Source organism: Ambystoma mexicanum, chromosome 1q, assembly GCF_040938575.1.
Source record: "Ambystoma mexicanum isolate Mex_15411 chromosome 1q, UKY_AmexF1_1, whole genome shotgun sequence".
Taxonomy (NCBI): Eukaryota; Metazoa; Chordata; class Amphibia; order Caudata; family Ambystomatidae; genus Ambystoma; species Ambystoma mexicanum.
The window spans coordinates 788,781,918-788,798,689 of NC_090922.1; the positions used below are offsets into that span (position 1 = coordinate 788,781,918).

General features: G+C 46.5%; 1 protein-coding gene across 2 annotated transcripts in view; it reads left to right on the top strand.

Moving 5' to 3' along the window:
• HMCN1 (hemicentin 1) overlaps positions 1-16,772 on the top strand; it is a 1,785,366-nt gene that overhangs the window by 1,632,971 nt on the left and 135,623 nt on the right. For both annotated transcript variants that reach the window (XM_069641364.1, XM_069641365.1), the window contains exons 96-98: positions 11,557-11,678; positions 13,132-13,369; positions 14,319-14,381. In XM_069641364.1, coding sequence (XP_069497465.1) covers positions 11,557-11,678; positions 13,132-13,369; positions 14,319-14,381 — 423 coding nt within the window. The remainder of the gene's footprint in view (positions 1-11,556; positions 11,679-13,131; positions 13,370-14,318; positions 14,382-16,772) is intronic.

Below are 16,772 nucleotides of genomic sequence, written 5' to 3' on the forward strand. Positions count from 1 at the left end.
GAACTTGATCAGCATTTATTTTTTTGTTGGATCAAAAATTCACTCTTGTTAGACGTTAAGTGAGTTTGTATTTTTTCATACAAGGAGTGCTTACAAGGAACTATTATAGATCTATAGATTGATAGTAGTTTCCAATTTACTCCTACGTCCTGTCTCCTTTCCTCCATACTTGTGGGACATCTCTCTGTCCTGTGGGACGGGACCGGAGCACTTTGTAAAAAGCATCCCAATTTTTATTTTTCAAAAATGTGTCCCTCCTCTCTTTCCTGCGCGGGGCCCGGCACGTGGCCGTAACCCCGCCCACCTTGGCTCCGCCCCGCGCATCGCCCATCAGTCCTTTTCTCCGCTCGATCAGGGCCGGACGCACTTGCATCCTCAGAAGATTTTCTTCCCTTTTTTCCTCTCTGGCTCTCGCTAGCGTTCGTTTACTAGTCTGTCTATGTCTTTAAAATTAAACTTTCCAGATTGTTCATCGTGTCACCGTCGCTTTGCGAGGGTGGATCCCCATCCTCTTTGTTTAGAGTGTTTGGTCCGGAACACCGTTGGGACTCCTGTTTTTACTGTGACTCCCTTTCGGTCCGGGCACTTCAACGTCGGTTGGAGCGGTGGGAGGAGGTGTTCCGACGAACTCCTCCTTCGCATTTTCAGGCGTTCATCAACGAGAAGAAGAAACGCCCAGTAAGATCTTTATTTTTCAGAGCACCCCGGCCGGGGGATACCTTTCCGGGTTCCTCTCGGTCCGGGAGGGGCGTTGATCGCTCTGTCACCGGGGTTCGCCCTGAGGTGCCCGTTGGGCCTAATAATTCTACCAGAGTTTTCTCCGAGGGTCTCCGTAAGGGGCCTGTGAACACCGGAGTAGGCTCCGAGGCCCCTCCTGTGGGGGCTGTTTGTAGACCCAGTTCTACTGATTCGTGGGGTACCGGACCTCGCTCTGAGGCCTCTCTGTCGGCTTCCCTCAAAAACAAGACCGGGGTGCGCCCCGAGGCCTTGGCTGGGCTGGTTGTTACCGAACGGATGTTCGAGGCCCGTGCAGATAAGGCTTTTACCGGGCCTGGGTCCGAGGTTCCCTCGTTCAGAGGCTAAAGTTACCAACAGTTCTGAGAGGCCGGACAAGGCTTTGTCGGTGAAAGCGGTTGCTCACCGTTCCCGCTCTTGTGCTGATACCAGATCTGTTGAGGGGGCAAGGAAGCAAAGTTCTTCTTTTACCGGCAGTGCCGAGGTCCTTCCTCCGAAGGCTAATTTGGCAGTTGGTATGTCACAAAAACATTCCAGGCCTCATAGTATCGGCTCGGCCGAGGTTCCTTATGTTAAGGCTAAGATTAAGACCCCTGATCCATCGACGGGGACCCCTGCCTCACTTCCTCACGTGTTGCAGTTCCCCTCAGATGAGGACAAAATGGCGCCCGTTCCCGCCACGACCACGGCAGCCATTTTAGGTGCTACACCTACAACTACGCCATCGGCCTCTGGTGTAGGGCGCAGTCCCTTGGGTGAACCTAAGGTCCCTTGTGCACATCCTTACCGGCCAGTTTATGGTTTGAACGCCCAGATGTCTCTTCGGCACAATGTTTTGTTGCCCGCGGGGGCGGCTCCTTTGATTTATGTGGATTCGGCGGTGGAGGGGCCGGTGTGGCACCCTTCCCCGTTACGTCCCTGGATTTGTCCACCTCATGAGAGGCCTCCTCAGGTTCCGAAGCAATCTCCTGAGGACGCTTTTTTCGGTACTTTTCAAGCACTTATGCGCACCGACCCCATGAGGGAATATTTCAAAGGGCTTTTCAAGGCGATATGTCCACCTGCGCCTCCGGCTCCACCCGTTCCTCCAGTGGTTCCGGCGGCGCCTCCCTTGCCTGTGGTGCCTCCCCCGGCTCTTCCGCCTGTGCCTCCATTGTCCCCAGTGGACAAGGCAGTGCCTGACACGGCTCATTAGGATCCTGACCTGTCAGATGACCCTCAAGGCGATCAGGACAACGAGGACCTTCCCTGCTCTATCAGAGCCTTTCATGACCAGGTACTGGACATGATGAGTTTTAGATGTTCCCCTGCCCGAGGCACCCGCTCCGCAGGAGGACGTGCTTTCTGGGGCATTCACCCTCTCTCCCTTGGAGCGTACCGGCCCATTCTCTGGCCGAGGTCCGAAGAGTCTGGGAAAAGCCACACTCGGGACTTTTTGTCAATAAGAAGATTGACGCGAGGTACAGGCTACATTCTTCGGAAGAGGTGGCCCTGTCGTCTTGTCCGCCTCCCTCCTCCACAGTGGTGGCTGCGCCTACGTTGCAATCCAGACCTGCAGCATCCTCTTCCACGACGGCTACTCAGGTCTTGGGAAAGAAGCTCCTGGACTCCCTAGGGAGGAAAATCTTTGCCAACTCAGCCTTGCAGCTCAGGCTGGCCAACGCTGAGTTGATATTGGCGGGAGCTCACATGCAGATGTGGAAAGGTCTGTCGGAGTTTGAGGAGCACATACCGGTCGAGAAGTTGGAAGACTTCAAAGGAGGCCTTTCCGATGCCAGGGTCTTGGCCCAGGATCTCCCGGAGGCTGCGGCTCACCACGTAGACACCTCGCCTCGGTGCCTGATGCTTGGGGTTGATACCCCACGGCAGGCGTGGCTGCATGCCACTAAATTTTCTAAGGAAGTGCAAGACAAGGTGTTGGACCTTCCATTCGATGGTAAGGAGCTTTTTCATTCTACTACTGATGTAGAGCTCACCAAGACCAAGGATAGCACTCAGACGGCTAAATCATTGTCTGTTCTGGTCAAAGCTCCTTTCAAATCCCAGAGACCGTTGTCGCAAAGTCGACCCTCCTCTGGTTTTATGGGCTTCCTCGACCGCAAATCTCGCAGAGTGGATACTCCTGCGGGGAATAACCGCCGTAGACAACAACGCACGCGGTTTTTCTCCCGCTCCTCAGCCTCCTCATCAGGTTCAGGTGGCACCGCCACCGATAAACCTGCCAAATGAGGGTTTTCCGCGCTCGCACGAGACCCCGGTGGGAGGACGCATTGCATCTCATTGGGAGGCATGGCAGACCATCACAGAAGACAGATGGGTCTTGTCAGTCGCTCGAGCGGGCTTCCGCTTACCTTTACCCCCTACCCCACCCCTCAACCCTCCTTTTCAGCTGTCGGGCTCACCCTCCCTCAAGGCCGAAGTTCAGAAACTTCTGGACCTCAGAGCTGTGGAACCCGTTCCCCTTGGGGAGCGAGGGGAGGGCTTCTACTCCCGGCTTTTTACAGTGCCCAAACCCAACCAGGCTGGCCTCTGCACCATCCTAGACCTTTCCCAGTTCAATCTTTTCCTACCCCAAGAGAAATTCAAGATGATCACGCCCAGCCAGGTACGCTCCTCCTTACAGATGGGCAATTGGCTCAGCGTTGTGGATCTTCAGGATGCGTATATGCATATCCTGATTTGGAATCCACACAGGAGATAGCTCGGCTTCTCTTTGGGAGAGGAGCACTTCCAGTTTTGAGTGCTTCCTTTTGGCCTCAGCTCGGCGCTGCGTGTCTTCACGAAGATGATGTCGGTGATTGCGGCCTATCTTCGTCTCCAGGGTATCCATGTGTATCCTTATTTGGACGACTGGCTCTTACGCAGCCCTTGTCCGCTGGCAGCAGCGGGCAACCTCCAGTCTCTCCTTCAGCTCCTGTTCTATCTCGGGCTGTCGGTAAACTGGCGGAAATCTTCCATGACGGTCTCACAGGACCTGATCTTCCTGGGTTTTCGTGGGAACACGATCAACTGCAGAGTGTATCTGACCGAGGACAGAATGGCGGATCTGTTAGCCACTGTCAGATGTTTGCGCAGTCGGAGAGCATGTCGGTCTGGTGGTTCCCGAGGCTTCTGAGTCTCATGGCCATGTGTGTACTGGCTCTTCCTCTTGCTCGTCTCAAAATGAGACGCACCCAGATAGCTTTTCGGAGTTCATGGCGTCAGGCAGTGGTTTTGGATTCCATGCGGATAATGATTCCGGATTCCATGTGAGTGGACCTGGATTGGTGGTCATCTCTCAGCAATCTGTCTGGGGAAGCGGGGTTTCAGGACCCGGTCCCCATGGTGACGATCACAACGGACTCCTCCCTTCTAGGGTGGGGTGCGACGTTAGATCTTCTTCAGGTTTCGGACCTCTGGTCGCCTCAGGACAAGCTCCTGCACATAAATCATTTGGAGCTTCTGGCGATCTTCCTAGCGCTCAGGGTGTTCAGACCGGTCATTGTCAACAAGGTGGTCCACATAAGGACAGACAATGTGGTGTTAATATATTACATAAACAAACAAGGGGGAACAAAGTCTCCCCCCCTCGTGGACTTGTCCATCCAGATTTGGGAGTGGGCCGTGCTTCATGGTGTCTGGCTGCTTGCAGTGCACATCCCGGGCCAGCTGAATGTCACAGCGGATGCCCTCAGCCGGCGGACAGTGGTCAGCTACGAGTGGGAATTAAAGGCGGAGGTCCTCTAATGGATTTTCTCACGGTGGGGCACACCAGAGGTGGACCTCTTCGCTAAGGCAGCGAACAAGAAGCTTCCTCGGTATGCATCTAGAGAGGGGCTGGGAGCCTCCTCTCTGGGGGATGCTCTCGAGATTCCATGGCACAACATGAGAGCTTACGCCTTCCCGCCTCTGCCCCTAGTTCACCGTGCAATTTGGAAGTTGAAGAACTCGGTGAACTGTTCCCTTCTACTCAAAGCCCCGTGGTGGCCGGCCAGGTTTTGGTTCTCAGAACTTCAACACCTGTCGGTGTATCCGCCGATCAGGTTACCAGTAACTCCCGATCTTCTTCACCAAGGGGAACAACAGATGTTGCACCCCTCCCACAATCGCTCAGCTTGGCTGCATGGTGCCTGAGTTCAAGTCTTTAGAGCATCTGAGTTTGTTTGCGGATAACATGCGCATTATCCAGGCAGCCAGCAAACCCTCGACCAGATCTCAATACAAGAGTAAATGGCTCAGGTTCTGTCATTGGTGTTTGGAGAAGAAGTTGGATCCGAGGGTGGCCACGATTGACACGGTGTTGTCCTTCATGTCCTCCCTAGCAGAGTCAGGGGTTCATGTCCTGTCATGCAGGACCTATCTCTCAGCGGTTTCCGCTTACCTTTCTACAGACCTGTGTTCTTATTCTCTAACTAACCCAGTGGTGAAGAGGCATTTTGCTGGCTTGACACGCCTCTACCCTCCGGTTCGTAATCCACATCTGCCATGGGACCTAAATGTAGTCCTGACGGCGCTGTGCAATAAACCCTTTGAACCAATGGCTACGGTGGACCTCAAGTACTTGTCTTGGAAAGTGTCCTTTCGGGTCACCGTTACGTCAGCAAGGAGAGTGAGTGAGCTCCAGGCATTGTCGGTGGAGCATCTTTTCTTGGTATTTCACAAGGACAAGGTAGTCCTTCGGACAAACCCGTTTTTTCTACCGAAGGTGGTGACCGAATTCCATCTGAATCAGTCGATCTCCCTTCCGGTCTTTTTTCCGAACCCTGCCTCAGAGGCGGAAAGGGTTCTACACTGTCTTGATGTCTGAAGAGCTCTTAAGTTCTACTTGGACAGGACTTCCGAGCTTAGGAGTTCTTCTCAACTTTTTGTGACCTTCGGTAACCATCAGGGCAAGCCGGCGTATAAGGCAACTATTTCTAGGTGGATTGCCGCCTGCATCACGGAGTCTTTCACTGTCCAAGGGCTGAAACCTCCTAAGGGTATCCATGCACACCTGGTGTGGGGCAAAGCAGCCGCGGTTGCTTTTCAGAAATATGTCCCCTGGGAGTCCATCGCTAGGGCAGCTACTTCGGCCTCCCCATCTGCTTTCTGTAAACATTACTGTCTCGACATGAGCTCAAGGGCTGACGCTCAGTTTGGTCAGGCTGTGCTGAAGAACCTGTTTCAGTAAGGGGTATTTCCATGCACCCGTAGTTCCTGTAAGGAGTGCTTGGGAATCTCCCACAAGTATGGAGGAAAGGGGACGGGACGTAGGAGTATTACCAGGTTACTCACCGTAGTGACCACCTTACTCCTAGTCCATAGTCCCCTTTCCTCCATATGCCCGCCGTCCCCTCTAATAAGGTTCCTCTGTTATTGCTAATGGGTCTTTGACCTGGCGATAGAAAAGGACTGATGGGAGATGCGCGGGGCGGAGCCAAGGTGGGCGGGGTTACGTCCACGTGCCGGGTCCCGCGCAGGAAAGAGAGGAGGGACACATTTTTGATAATAAAAAATGTGCATGCTTTTTACAAAGTGCTCCGGTCCCGTCCCACAGGACGGAGAGATGTCCCACAAGTATGGAGGAAAGGGGACTATGGACTAGGAGTAAGGTGGTCACTACGGTGAGTAACCTGGTAAAAACTGTGATTGCATTGAATATAGATCTAGTTCATATCTGAGTCGTGCAATGGGTAATGACATATGGGAAGTGATATGTTTTTTTCCATATTCACACTTCTACAGTGGCCCAATTGAGTTTATGGGCAATGGGATTGATTTCAAATCTATATAATAATGCTGGTATCACTTTTGCCTTGTAAAACCTTAACAGTGGTAACAGTAACAATCTACAGAATGTCATCAATAGTTTTTTTAACTGGCTTATATATTGGGCGATTTTTAACTCTAGGTTCATCAGCCAGATCTTTTAATCATTGAGTCGACCTCAGAGTGAAGCCTAGATATTTTATCTTTTTTGGGAATGGGACTTACAAAATTACTGGCGCCTGACTTCCCGGCCGCCTTCGGAATTAAGCGGTGTTACCGGGAAGTCAGGCACCGTTAATTTGTTACGGGTCCGGCGGCAACGTGACCCGTAATGTGACCCAATGTAGCCATGGATACTTGAGCAAAGTTTGGTTTCGAATTTCCAACTTCATCAGGTTTTGCTTCATTAAGTCTATTTTTTTACAGAAAATTGGAGCTAATCTGAGGTATTATTTTCACAATTAAAGGCTCTGTCGTCTGGTCAACTGTTTGACTTCCTGTGCTGCTTGTGATTTTTAATTTTGGGTTGACTGATTGTGCGTCATTGCTTTTTTCCTCATCATTTCCTTTTGTGTCCTTGTTTGTGCTTACTTGGTTCAACAGCAAATCCAGCTGATTTCGTGTATTTTTTCTTTTTTCATGTACTTCTGAGTCTGTAATCTTATTCACCGCTTTGAAGACATTTTTCTTACTTGATTTTTTAGGTTTTCTCAGTTTCAAGTAGTTGCTAGCTTTTGGTAGGTCATGTTTCACTTCTACGATCTTTTATCTTTTTCTTTCGTTGCTGGTTTGTACTAGTTACTTCATCAGACTTGTCAGAATTTGGTGTTGACGTTTCTTGTATCTCTTTGTTTTTAGTCACTTTGTCTGTGGTAGGAGCAGAGTTTCTGGTTGGATGGATTTCATCGTGTATCCGTTAGTTGGATTGGTCCAATTCCTGTTCGTCTACCATTTGGGCCAGTTTCATATATTCTTCCAACGCTGATGTGGAGAGTGGAGTGTCATTGTCATAAAATAGGTCTTCCTGTTCTACGACTCCCTTTATTTGTCTGTTGTTGTTAGACTTCTTCAGCTCTGCTATGGTCGATTTAATTTCCTGCCACATAAATTGACTGAAATCTTTATTAGAATTTAGGTCCTTCTTCTAATCGATTTGAATGAGTGTTTGTTCTTTTCCGAGGGATTGGAACATGTCGATTGGGTCTTTAACTTGCGTATTTAGGGCTGTGCACAAACCTGTCAGAGAGGACTCGCAGTTGCCAATTTCCTTTAGTAATTCCATTAGTATGTCTGAGTACATATGTACTTCTTTTTTCAAAGATTCAAAGATATTTACAAGGGAATTGAGTACAAAACTTAGTGCTTTCAGAGTGGAATCTTGTGGTGGATCTGTGGGACTTTGTGTAGAGGTTTTTCGCTGCTGCGTGGCGGGCAGTCTCTCGTATGTTTGTGCTTCCACTGACAGGAGCAAAATGAACATTTCGCGTGGTCTCTGCAATATGAGAAGCTTTATTATCATCACTTTGATTAGTTGGATTCATATTTGGGGGCACTGTGTGTTTCTTTAGGCATTTCAATGGATGCATCCCGTTGTGTAAGACAGTCGGGTGCAAAATTTTCAGCGAAAGCCAAGGGTGAATTGATCCAATTACATGTGAAGAGTTATTTAGTGATTCTAGGCTCTGCAAAATGTTTTTTCGGCCAGTCAAGTTGGAAATTGTCCATTTCATTGATGTTGTTGAAATAGTATATTCCAGGTTCTTCTTTATGATTATTTTACCAGATGACTTGGAATTGGAGAGGGGCTATTGTCTATTGACTCACAGTCTTCATTTATAGCAAGTGACGTGATCAGGTAAAAAGTTGCTTCTGGGGGAGGGAAAAAGGAGAATTTGGACATTTTGTTTTGAGCATTTTGTATCTCGCCTGTAGGATCGAATTCAGGTGCTCTCATCAAGGCACTTCTTAGATTGTGCATGACAACTATTTTGAAGAGATATGGAGGGTGATTTGGCGGCTTGAACCTATTTTTCTCTTTTTCCCTCTCTTACTCTTTTTAGTCTGTTGGCACTCACAATTTAAAAGGATATTCGTGCAAAGTGTTTGTTTCACCAATTAAACCAGGATATTCTTAATATGTTTTATGCTGTATATCACTCACCCGGTTTATGAGTTTTTGAAGGAGCGAGGCTGACAAGGCTGTCTCTGAACTGCTGTGTTGGTGCCAAACTAAGCCGCGAAGTGGGCGGATCGTGCCTAGTTTGCTAAGAGTCCTCCGATTCTCCGACAAACCCGGCAAACACAGCCAACACACTTGCAGCACTCTGCTGTGCTTTGCTTGTGCTGAGATATTTATGATGTTCCCACTGAGGTCCGCTTAGGTCCGCCTACACAAAGGCAAGAGAAGCAAGACTCCGAACCGGAAGCTCAGCCACAATAGGAAAAAGAGTCTTTTGCCAGCACCAGCCAACAGACTTGCAGCACTCCACTGTGCTTCGCTTGTGCTAGGATATTTATGATGTTCCCACTGCAGTCCGCTTAGGTTCCTTGATCCACGGTCCAACGATCAGCCTGTCTCAGACACAGATAGCTCTCCTTGGTTCAGCCAACACAGATCTGAATTCCAAAATGGCTAAAAGGAAATACGCCTTACCCACACATTTCCCGCTGTTGGAACAGTGGATTTTGTATACGAAGGACCACAAAGAAAATTGCCAGTCACAGGGCTTTAAAAACAGTGGGTAGCTATGTCAGATCCCTGTCAGTGGTATTGGTGGCCACCTTAGCTGTGAAAAGGTCATACCACAGCACAACCAAATAATATACTTAGCTGCCAAGAGGCCGTAACTCACACACTTTCTGGATGAGCAAACCTACCCAGGGGCAAAAGGGTGCACTTTGGGAGAACCTCTGCCTAGCTTGCCTAATGGGCTACAAGGGCAACACATTGAAAGGAGAGTTTCAGTGTCCAAAGAAGCTTTGAATAATTCCTAACTGTTGATAAAAACAGTTCAAGACGCAGGCAAAGCCAGAACACATACTACATTGAATGGAGAAAAAGGGGACTTTCTGCCTAATATGATGTTATGCTGCTTACAGTACAGAACATCATCCTAGCGCATTCTGACTCAGGAGTTCAGTTAATTCTTACCATGTCAAACATAGAGCAGTATGTTGAATTACCCAAGCAAAATATGATGAATTGTACAAAGGGTGGAATGATTCTCACAGATTGAATTTTCATCCTGTGTTTTTGGGCAACTGTTGTATTTTGAAAACACTTTATCTCGGCCACCTTTCCTGTTGATTACTTCTTAGGTCTTAAGTTGTATATAGAGAGACCAACTGACTAACAATTGAAGCATAGTATCACACCAAGACACACTTCATAGTGCATTTTTTAACATTTTAGTAGTTTGAGGACAACTTCCTTTCATTTATATCTACATTTAAAGGTTTTGTTGTACAAACACCTCATAGGTCAGGAAATGAAAAATAGTGGCATTTGTCCTTGCATATTCCAGAGACATCCTGATGGATTTGTGTATTTATCTTCCAGTATAAACAAAATCAAGCAACTACTGTCATCCTACCTGTGCGCAATCACAAACTCATATCTGCCACTCCAGAAAACACTGCTCTTCCACTGCCACCTCTACAGCAACAGCGTTGACTGTTCTCCCAAAACAGGAGCTGATTCTCAAAACCTCTGCCTTTTGAAAAAGTGAACAATGTGCAGAGAGTGGTCCTCCCACATAACATGATCAATTGCCTATTTGCTAAAAAAAAGTTCAAACAATAGCTCAAAATCAGCCACATATGTGTGCTAATATTTTACACTAACATGGTCAGTAAAAGCATGTAGCTTTAAGAAAATGTCTTATTCATAGATATTTTCCGAATTTCTCGCAAAACATGTTTTCTTTTGCCTGGCATAAGGCCTGATCCAGGGTTATTTTGGAGATGTTGCTCCATGTCGGCAATTATGTGTTTTTGTTTTGAAGGGAGGTGATCACTGCTTTATGTTCTCGGATGTACTCACAGAGAGAGCCTCAAGGAAGCCTCAATGCTCTCTGAAAACTACACTGAAAGAGTTGTTCTGCATACTCTAGGATGCATTTTCAGATGTTCTTGAGCTTTGTTGATTTTGATCTTGGAGGATGATGGGGACATGCTATTGGTTGAACATGAAATGTTTTTTCTCAACAAACCTCACACAAGCGGCAAGATGCATATTGAGAGGATTGTGCGTGCTGTTGGAAGCTGCTGTTTTTGTTCCTTGGTGCTCTTGGGCACATTTTCTTAAATTATGCTCTTGAAATGCTTTATTGGATGCTCTAACATGTACTTGGAGAGATGTTCCTAGGTCATTCTCTTGCATGCTCTGAGAGGTGTTGACTGAGCTTGTTGGATCTGCTCTTGGGTTATACGGTTGCATGCTCTTACAGATGCTGACTGATGTTGGTGATATTCTGGTTTCTGGTGTGCGCTTTCAGTGATGGGGATTGATGTTGGAGGTGCTTATTTGTCGTTCTCTTGCACACCCCTAGAGATGCCATATGAGATTGTTGGAGATGTGCATGGCCCTGGGTAATTTCATTGCATGATCAGAGTTGGTAATTAATGTTGTTTGAGCTGCTCTTGGGTCTTTCTTCCGCATGGTCTTAGAGATGTTGATTGATGTTGGAGATGTTCTTGGGTCATCTGTCTCATTGTCTTAAAGGTGGTGTTTCATGTTGTTGGGTGTGCTCTTGAGTCGTTCAACGGCATAATGTTATCGATGCTGATTGTTGGCACAGTGCTTCCTTTAGGTGTTGGGAACCACAAGGCTGCTTCATTGCATTCACAATTGTTTTTCAGATTCAATGTTCAGACACACATCATTTAGGACATTATAGCCCTATTAAGCACTGTTAGAACAAGGCCTTATCTAATTGGCTACTCCATCAAAGGCCAAAGGGAAGTATATATTTGTAGTAGCAAGACATTAAAAAAAAAACATGTGTTTTCTCGCTCCTCGGGCATTCCACATCCAATGCTTTCTTTATTCCTTATTTACGAGTGATGTGCTCTTATGAATGTTACCATTTACAGGTGAGGTGCTACGCATAACTCACATCGCTCGGGGCCGTGATACAGATGGTTCTCTCTTGCTGGATATCGTGGTGAATGGGTATATCCTCCAGTTGCACTCATCTGCTGATGTCTCTGTAAAGGTAACTGATGCCAGAAACTTCAGAGGTTTGGTAAGGTCTCTTGGATCCCATGTTATTGCATTCTTTCATGTTTAAACTGAAATAATGATGGCATATTTGTAGTTTTCCAAAAATATTATTTGAATTGATTTTTTATAGTGGGGCTATTTGGTCAAATGCTTGGGTAATGGGGGATGGTGGTGTGGTAATTGATGATGAGAAAGAGGGGGTTGGTGTGAGTGGAGGGTGGGCATTGTCTGAGCAGTGGGAGAGCAGTATTCTGATGCATTTGATTTGCCTGCCTGTGGCGTTGGAGGTATGTGCAGTGGTTGGGGTGGTGGTTGTGTGGGACAGTAAGTGTGAAGGGGATGAAAAAGTGGTCTGATAATGATATACTCATTCGACTTTGCACAGGCAGTTAATTTCTGCAAGAAATCAGGGTGACGGGATGTTGCCAGCTATCTGTGTGGTGTAGATGATGTGTTGGGTGAGGGTCTAGGTGGAGAGTGGTGTGGGGGTACTGTAAAGTATGGGGTTGTTTGTCTAGGTGCGAGCTACCTGGGTTGAAATCACTGACGTACATGTTGGCAAAGAGTTTTCCATTCAAAGTGGAAGTTGGAATTGTTCAATAGTGTATGGCGAATGAGGTGGATGAACATTGGATGTGAGTGTGATGAAGGCAGCAGTTCAGCAAGGGCTCCAAAAGATGTGTGGTGGTTGTTGAGTGGGAGTGAGCCTTTCTGTATAATGGCAATGCTATCGCCTGCTTTGTGTTGGCGTCTCTGTGGTGGTTGAGGTAAATTAGGGGAAGCATGTTGAGGATGAAAGGTGTGTGGTGGGGTTTCACCCATGTCTCTGTGAAAAGGTGCATGCTAGGGGTTTGCAGTGTGTGGTGGTGAGGGTGTGGATATTGTGTGGCACCCAGCAGCAATCGGGCTAATAGAGCCATAGAAAGATAGACTCCTGCCCTTAGTTCTGTATACCCTTTGCATTGGATGCCTTAAGGCAGAACTAGTCTATATTTCCTTGTTGACCCAGATGTAGTTCCAAAGGAAGCATATAAATATGGGTAATGAAAGGACAGTCTCTGCTTTTCAGACTCTGGGTAGCAGGATCCAATGATGATGGTAAAGCACGGAAAGAAGGTTGGTGGAGGCTGAACCCAGTCTGGAAGATGGTGGCTGTGGAGGGGGGGGGTAGGGAAGGGGTAAGGGAGACTGAATTGAAAACAGAGTTTAACATTCCCTTTTGATAATCTCACTGTCCCCTAAAAACACAATGAAGTGATGCAATTCCCAAATTTAAAATGTGGTTAGCAACCTTGGAAACATGCTCCACAGTACCTTGATACCTGGGATCTGGCTGGGCTCTGGGCTTCATCAGGCCATGACTCACTAACAATTCTATCCAGCTGTCCATGCAGAGAATGTGACCAAAGTGTGGTAAAATTAATGTTACTGCATCTTGCATTCAGGATTACACTGAGGACTACATACAAACAGGACCTGGGCAGCTGTACGCCTACTCCACTCGGCTCTTCACCATTGATGGAGTCAGTGTGCCTTACATGTGGAACCACACCATCACGTATGACCCAGAGAAGGGCCGGATGCCGTTCCTGGTGCAGACACTGCAGGCATCATCGGTCGGTGCAGAATATAATGCCTTGGAAGAAACGCTGGACTTTAAAATTCATGCATCCATTGCCAAAGGTATATGTAATGTACTTGTGTGTCTGCATTTGCTGTATTTTGTCCACGTTGTTTAAAGAGCAACAATGTCCCACATTAACAAGTCATAACAACTCACACTTATATCCTACTGATACCTCCCTCAACGCTTCCCGGGGTTGTAACTAACTCATAATAGCAGCCAAACCTAAAGTCCACATTTTGTTGGCTGTGTAAATGTGTACCTGTGTCCTGCATGTTGCACACACATCACTCCTGTACCTAGGGATATGAGCCCACTGCGCTATCTCATTGACATTTGATCATAAGCAGCCTATGCACTATGTATCAATTACTACTTTATCCAATGGATCTTAGACAAAGGTACTCAAGATGTAATTGCCATTTGTGTTACTATTGCAGCTGTGATACAGATAAGATATGCACAGATAACATGTTCCATGTTGCATTACATACTTTGTATTTTCTCTCTTAGACTTCTCCTTTTTTCCCTGACATCTTGTATTAGACATTTCCTTATGTATTGGTCCTCCCCACACAATTGTTATCTTTCAAATATCAAATTGTATTTTAGACAAATAGCAAATCATTTGTGTAGATTTCATAAAATGGACCTGTTAATGAGCCATAAAATGGACCTGTTAATGAAAATATACTTTTGAAACCTCTGCCATGTGTCAAAGCATGCTGCTGTAAGGTTAAAACATAACACTTTATGTTGTCTCTTGTTTATACATCTTTGCCAGGGATTATTGGATTTACATAATGATAATGATGGACGTTGTTTTGATATTTGATCTAGTTATTAAGGTAAGACAATATACACACTGTCCAATATATTTAACTGCACCCCAGAAGAGGTAGGAATACAATTATATTCTAAATATTTAGCTCAGTACAAAACTATCTTACTGTGTTCAGCTTCTCCTAGAGTGATGCACCAATAATCCCTGTTTCTCTTGAATGATAGGAGACCGGAGTAACCAGTGCCCTACAGGGTTTGGATTGGATTCTGCTGGACCTTACTGCGCAGGTAAGAACACTTGACGCCCACTTCCCAAGAAGCTCTCTGTGTAAAACATAGAATCCAAAGAATCCAAACGTTTAAAGTGTTGCAGACACACTCCCAGGAAACAGGCTTGTGTCACAGATGCCACAGTGACCCACATTTCTGCACTCAGTGTACTTACTCAGAGGGCCACTTCTCAGTAGCTCTGTTGTTGATCCCTTAAGCACAGCATGGTGACCCAACAATGATCTTACATGGCTTGCTACAAGCCAAACCTAAATATAGATAAACCTTTTGAAAATGAAAAGCTGCAGGCCGTGTATACACAGCCTCAAGTGGAAAACCTTTGATTAATATTGTGTATTTGACAGGTGCAAGTATAACAGTTTTGATGGTTCCAGCCGGCAAAATAAATTACACTACAAACTGGGAGTTTTTATGGAGGTCAAGTACCATTTACATGGTACTCAAACTTGTTGGCAAGTTCATTGACATTCTGGGATGTTTGAAACAGTTATTTGACGTTTACTGCAAACAACCTTTGAAGTAGAAGGCCTGTGGGTGACAGCATTATGCCAAACATGAAGTGGGCTTATCGTGACATGCACCATTTTACAGAAAGCTCTGGTAAAAATTGGTCTCATCCGTTACCGTGGGTCGAGTGCGTTTCTCAAAGGTCGAGTAGGTAAAATAAGTTACTCGACCTTCAATTCTAGCATGATTTTAAAGAATTTGTGATGCCTGACAATGTGTGGGTGCATAGTTTTCTTTCTTTTGTTACTCATGAGCTACTGTACCAATTCTAGAACTTGTAAAAACGTATTCAATGAACAAGGCTGAGGTTGTCTTGCCAGTTGTTAGGAAAGATTTTCTTTCTGCACCTTTCCTTCCATAGATTCTTATGGGACACCCTTTATTTCTGCTTGTCCTGAGCCCTGTCCTGACTTTTTGGAAGAAAGTAAAGTCTTATGTTTTACTTCCCTTGCCTGTTTTGCTCATTCTTATGGGGAAACGTACTAGTCCCTAAGGCTGTTAGTACTGAGAGAATATAGGGGCTTATTACAAGTCACCCGGTAACCCACCAGTAATTCCGGCGGGATACCTGGAGACTATCATACCGTCTCTGCCGCATATCCCAGTATTCCTGGGTATTACGGGTGGCGGAGACGCCGGTGCATCCCCATTCCCATGACGTCTCATAGGACGCCATGGGAAGGGGTTGCCACAATCACTGGTATCGGTGGTACCGGTGATTGCGGAAATTGTCTGCTGGTAGGGGCCTGAACCACCGGCAGGTCAGGCCTGCCGGTAGATGACAGTCCTTACCAGAAGACTTGGAGTTTTCCAGTCCAGGAAGGTGCCGGTACAGGTTGTTACTGGCACCTTATTTCCGGACCGGCAAACACATAATGGGCCTTATGTCTCTCTTTATGAATTCTGCTATTGTTACAACTGTACACATCACCTTACTGTGAAGTGCAGCTAGAATACTTTGTATCCGTATATATTTTTATATAATGGCTTTTTGGTTACTTTTACAATGTGCCTAAGACTAGCTTTTTAGCTGCTGTGGTATTTTTACAGTTTTGTGTTATTTTATTGATGCATTTTGGCATTTACCGCAAATGGCTAACAAAGGTGGCTAGCACCCTCAGATGGCCATGCCACAAGGTTTTTTTGCTTGTTCTTGGGCCTACTTCCTGCCTCCTCAGGTCAGGAAATTCCGTATATGGAAAACCCTTTCCCAGGGAAAGCAGTGGCAGAGGTCTGCAGGGATCTGCCGTTTTCAAGTTGAACTTGGTGCTTGGCGTCCCGTTGTCTGAGGAGCTTTTTGGTTGTTACAACTGTAGAACGTTATGACATTATCCGGGACGTGGTGCGAGCTCACACAATAACACTCAGTGAAATTAATCTGAAATTGGAACTGTGGGCAGTGTTGGGCCTGGGTGCATCTCGAACGGACAGAGAATCTGCACAAAGAAGGACGAATCTAACAAGAGCCCTTTTCAGGTGAATTCAGTTATATGCCCTGCTGCCAAAGCCTCACATCATATAGAGCAAGGTGGCTTGACTACAAAAAAAGCAGCATATTCAAGAAGACCCAATAAAATAAACTCACAGGAGTTCCTTTGTTCCCTGTACTTAACGGCTTTGGCTAAAACTGCTAGCTCTGTATCCAATCCTGGCCAGGCTGTTCAGTCCAAAGCCACAAAGGGGGGCACAATTAAAGCAACTAAAAATCAAGTATCTGTGGTTATGGCTGCATCGATAGAAGGAAACTTATATCAAAGGAAACAATTAAGCTGAGATTAAGCAACACAGACCTATGGTTTGGCTGCTAAGGGCTCCAGTGTACAAGAAGTTCATGTCACGACAGCCCGCCTGACGTGCAACATAGCATTCTCAGTAGGTACT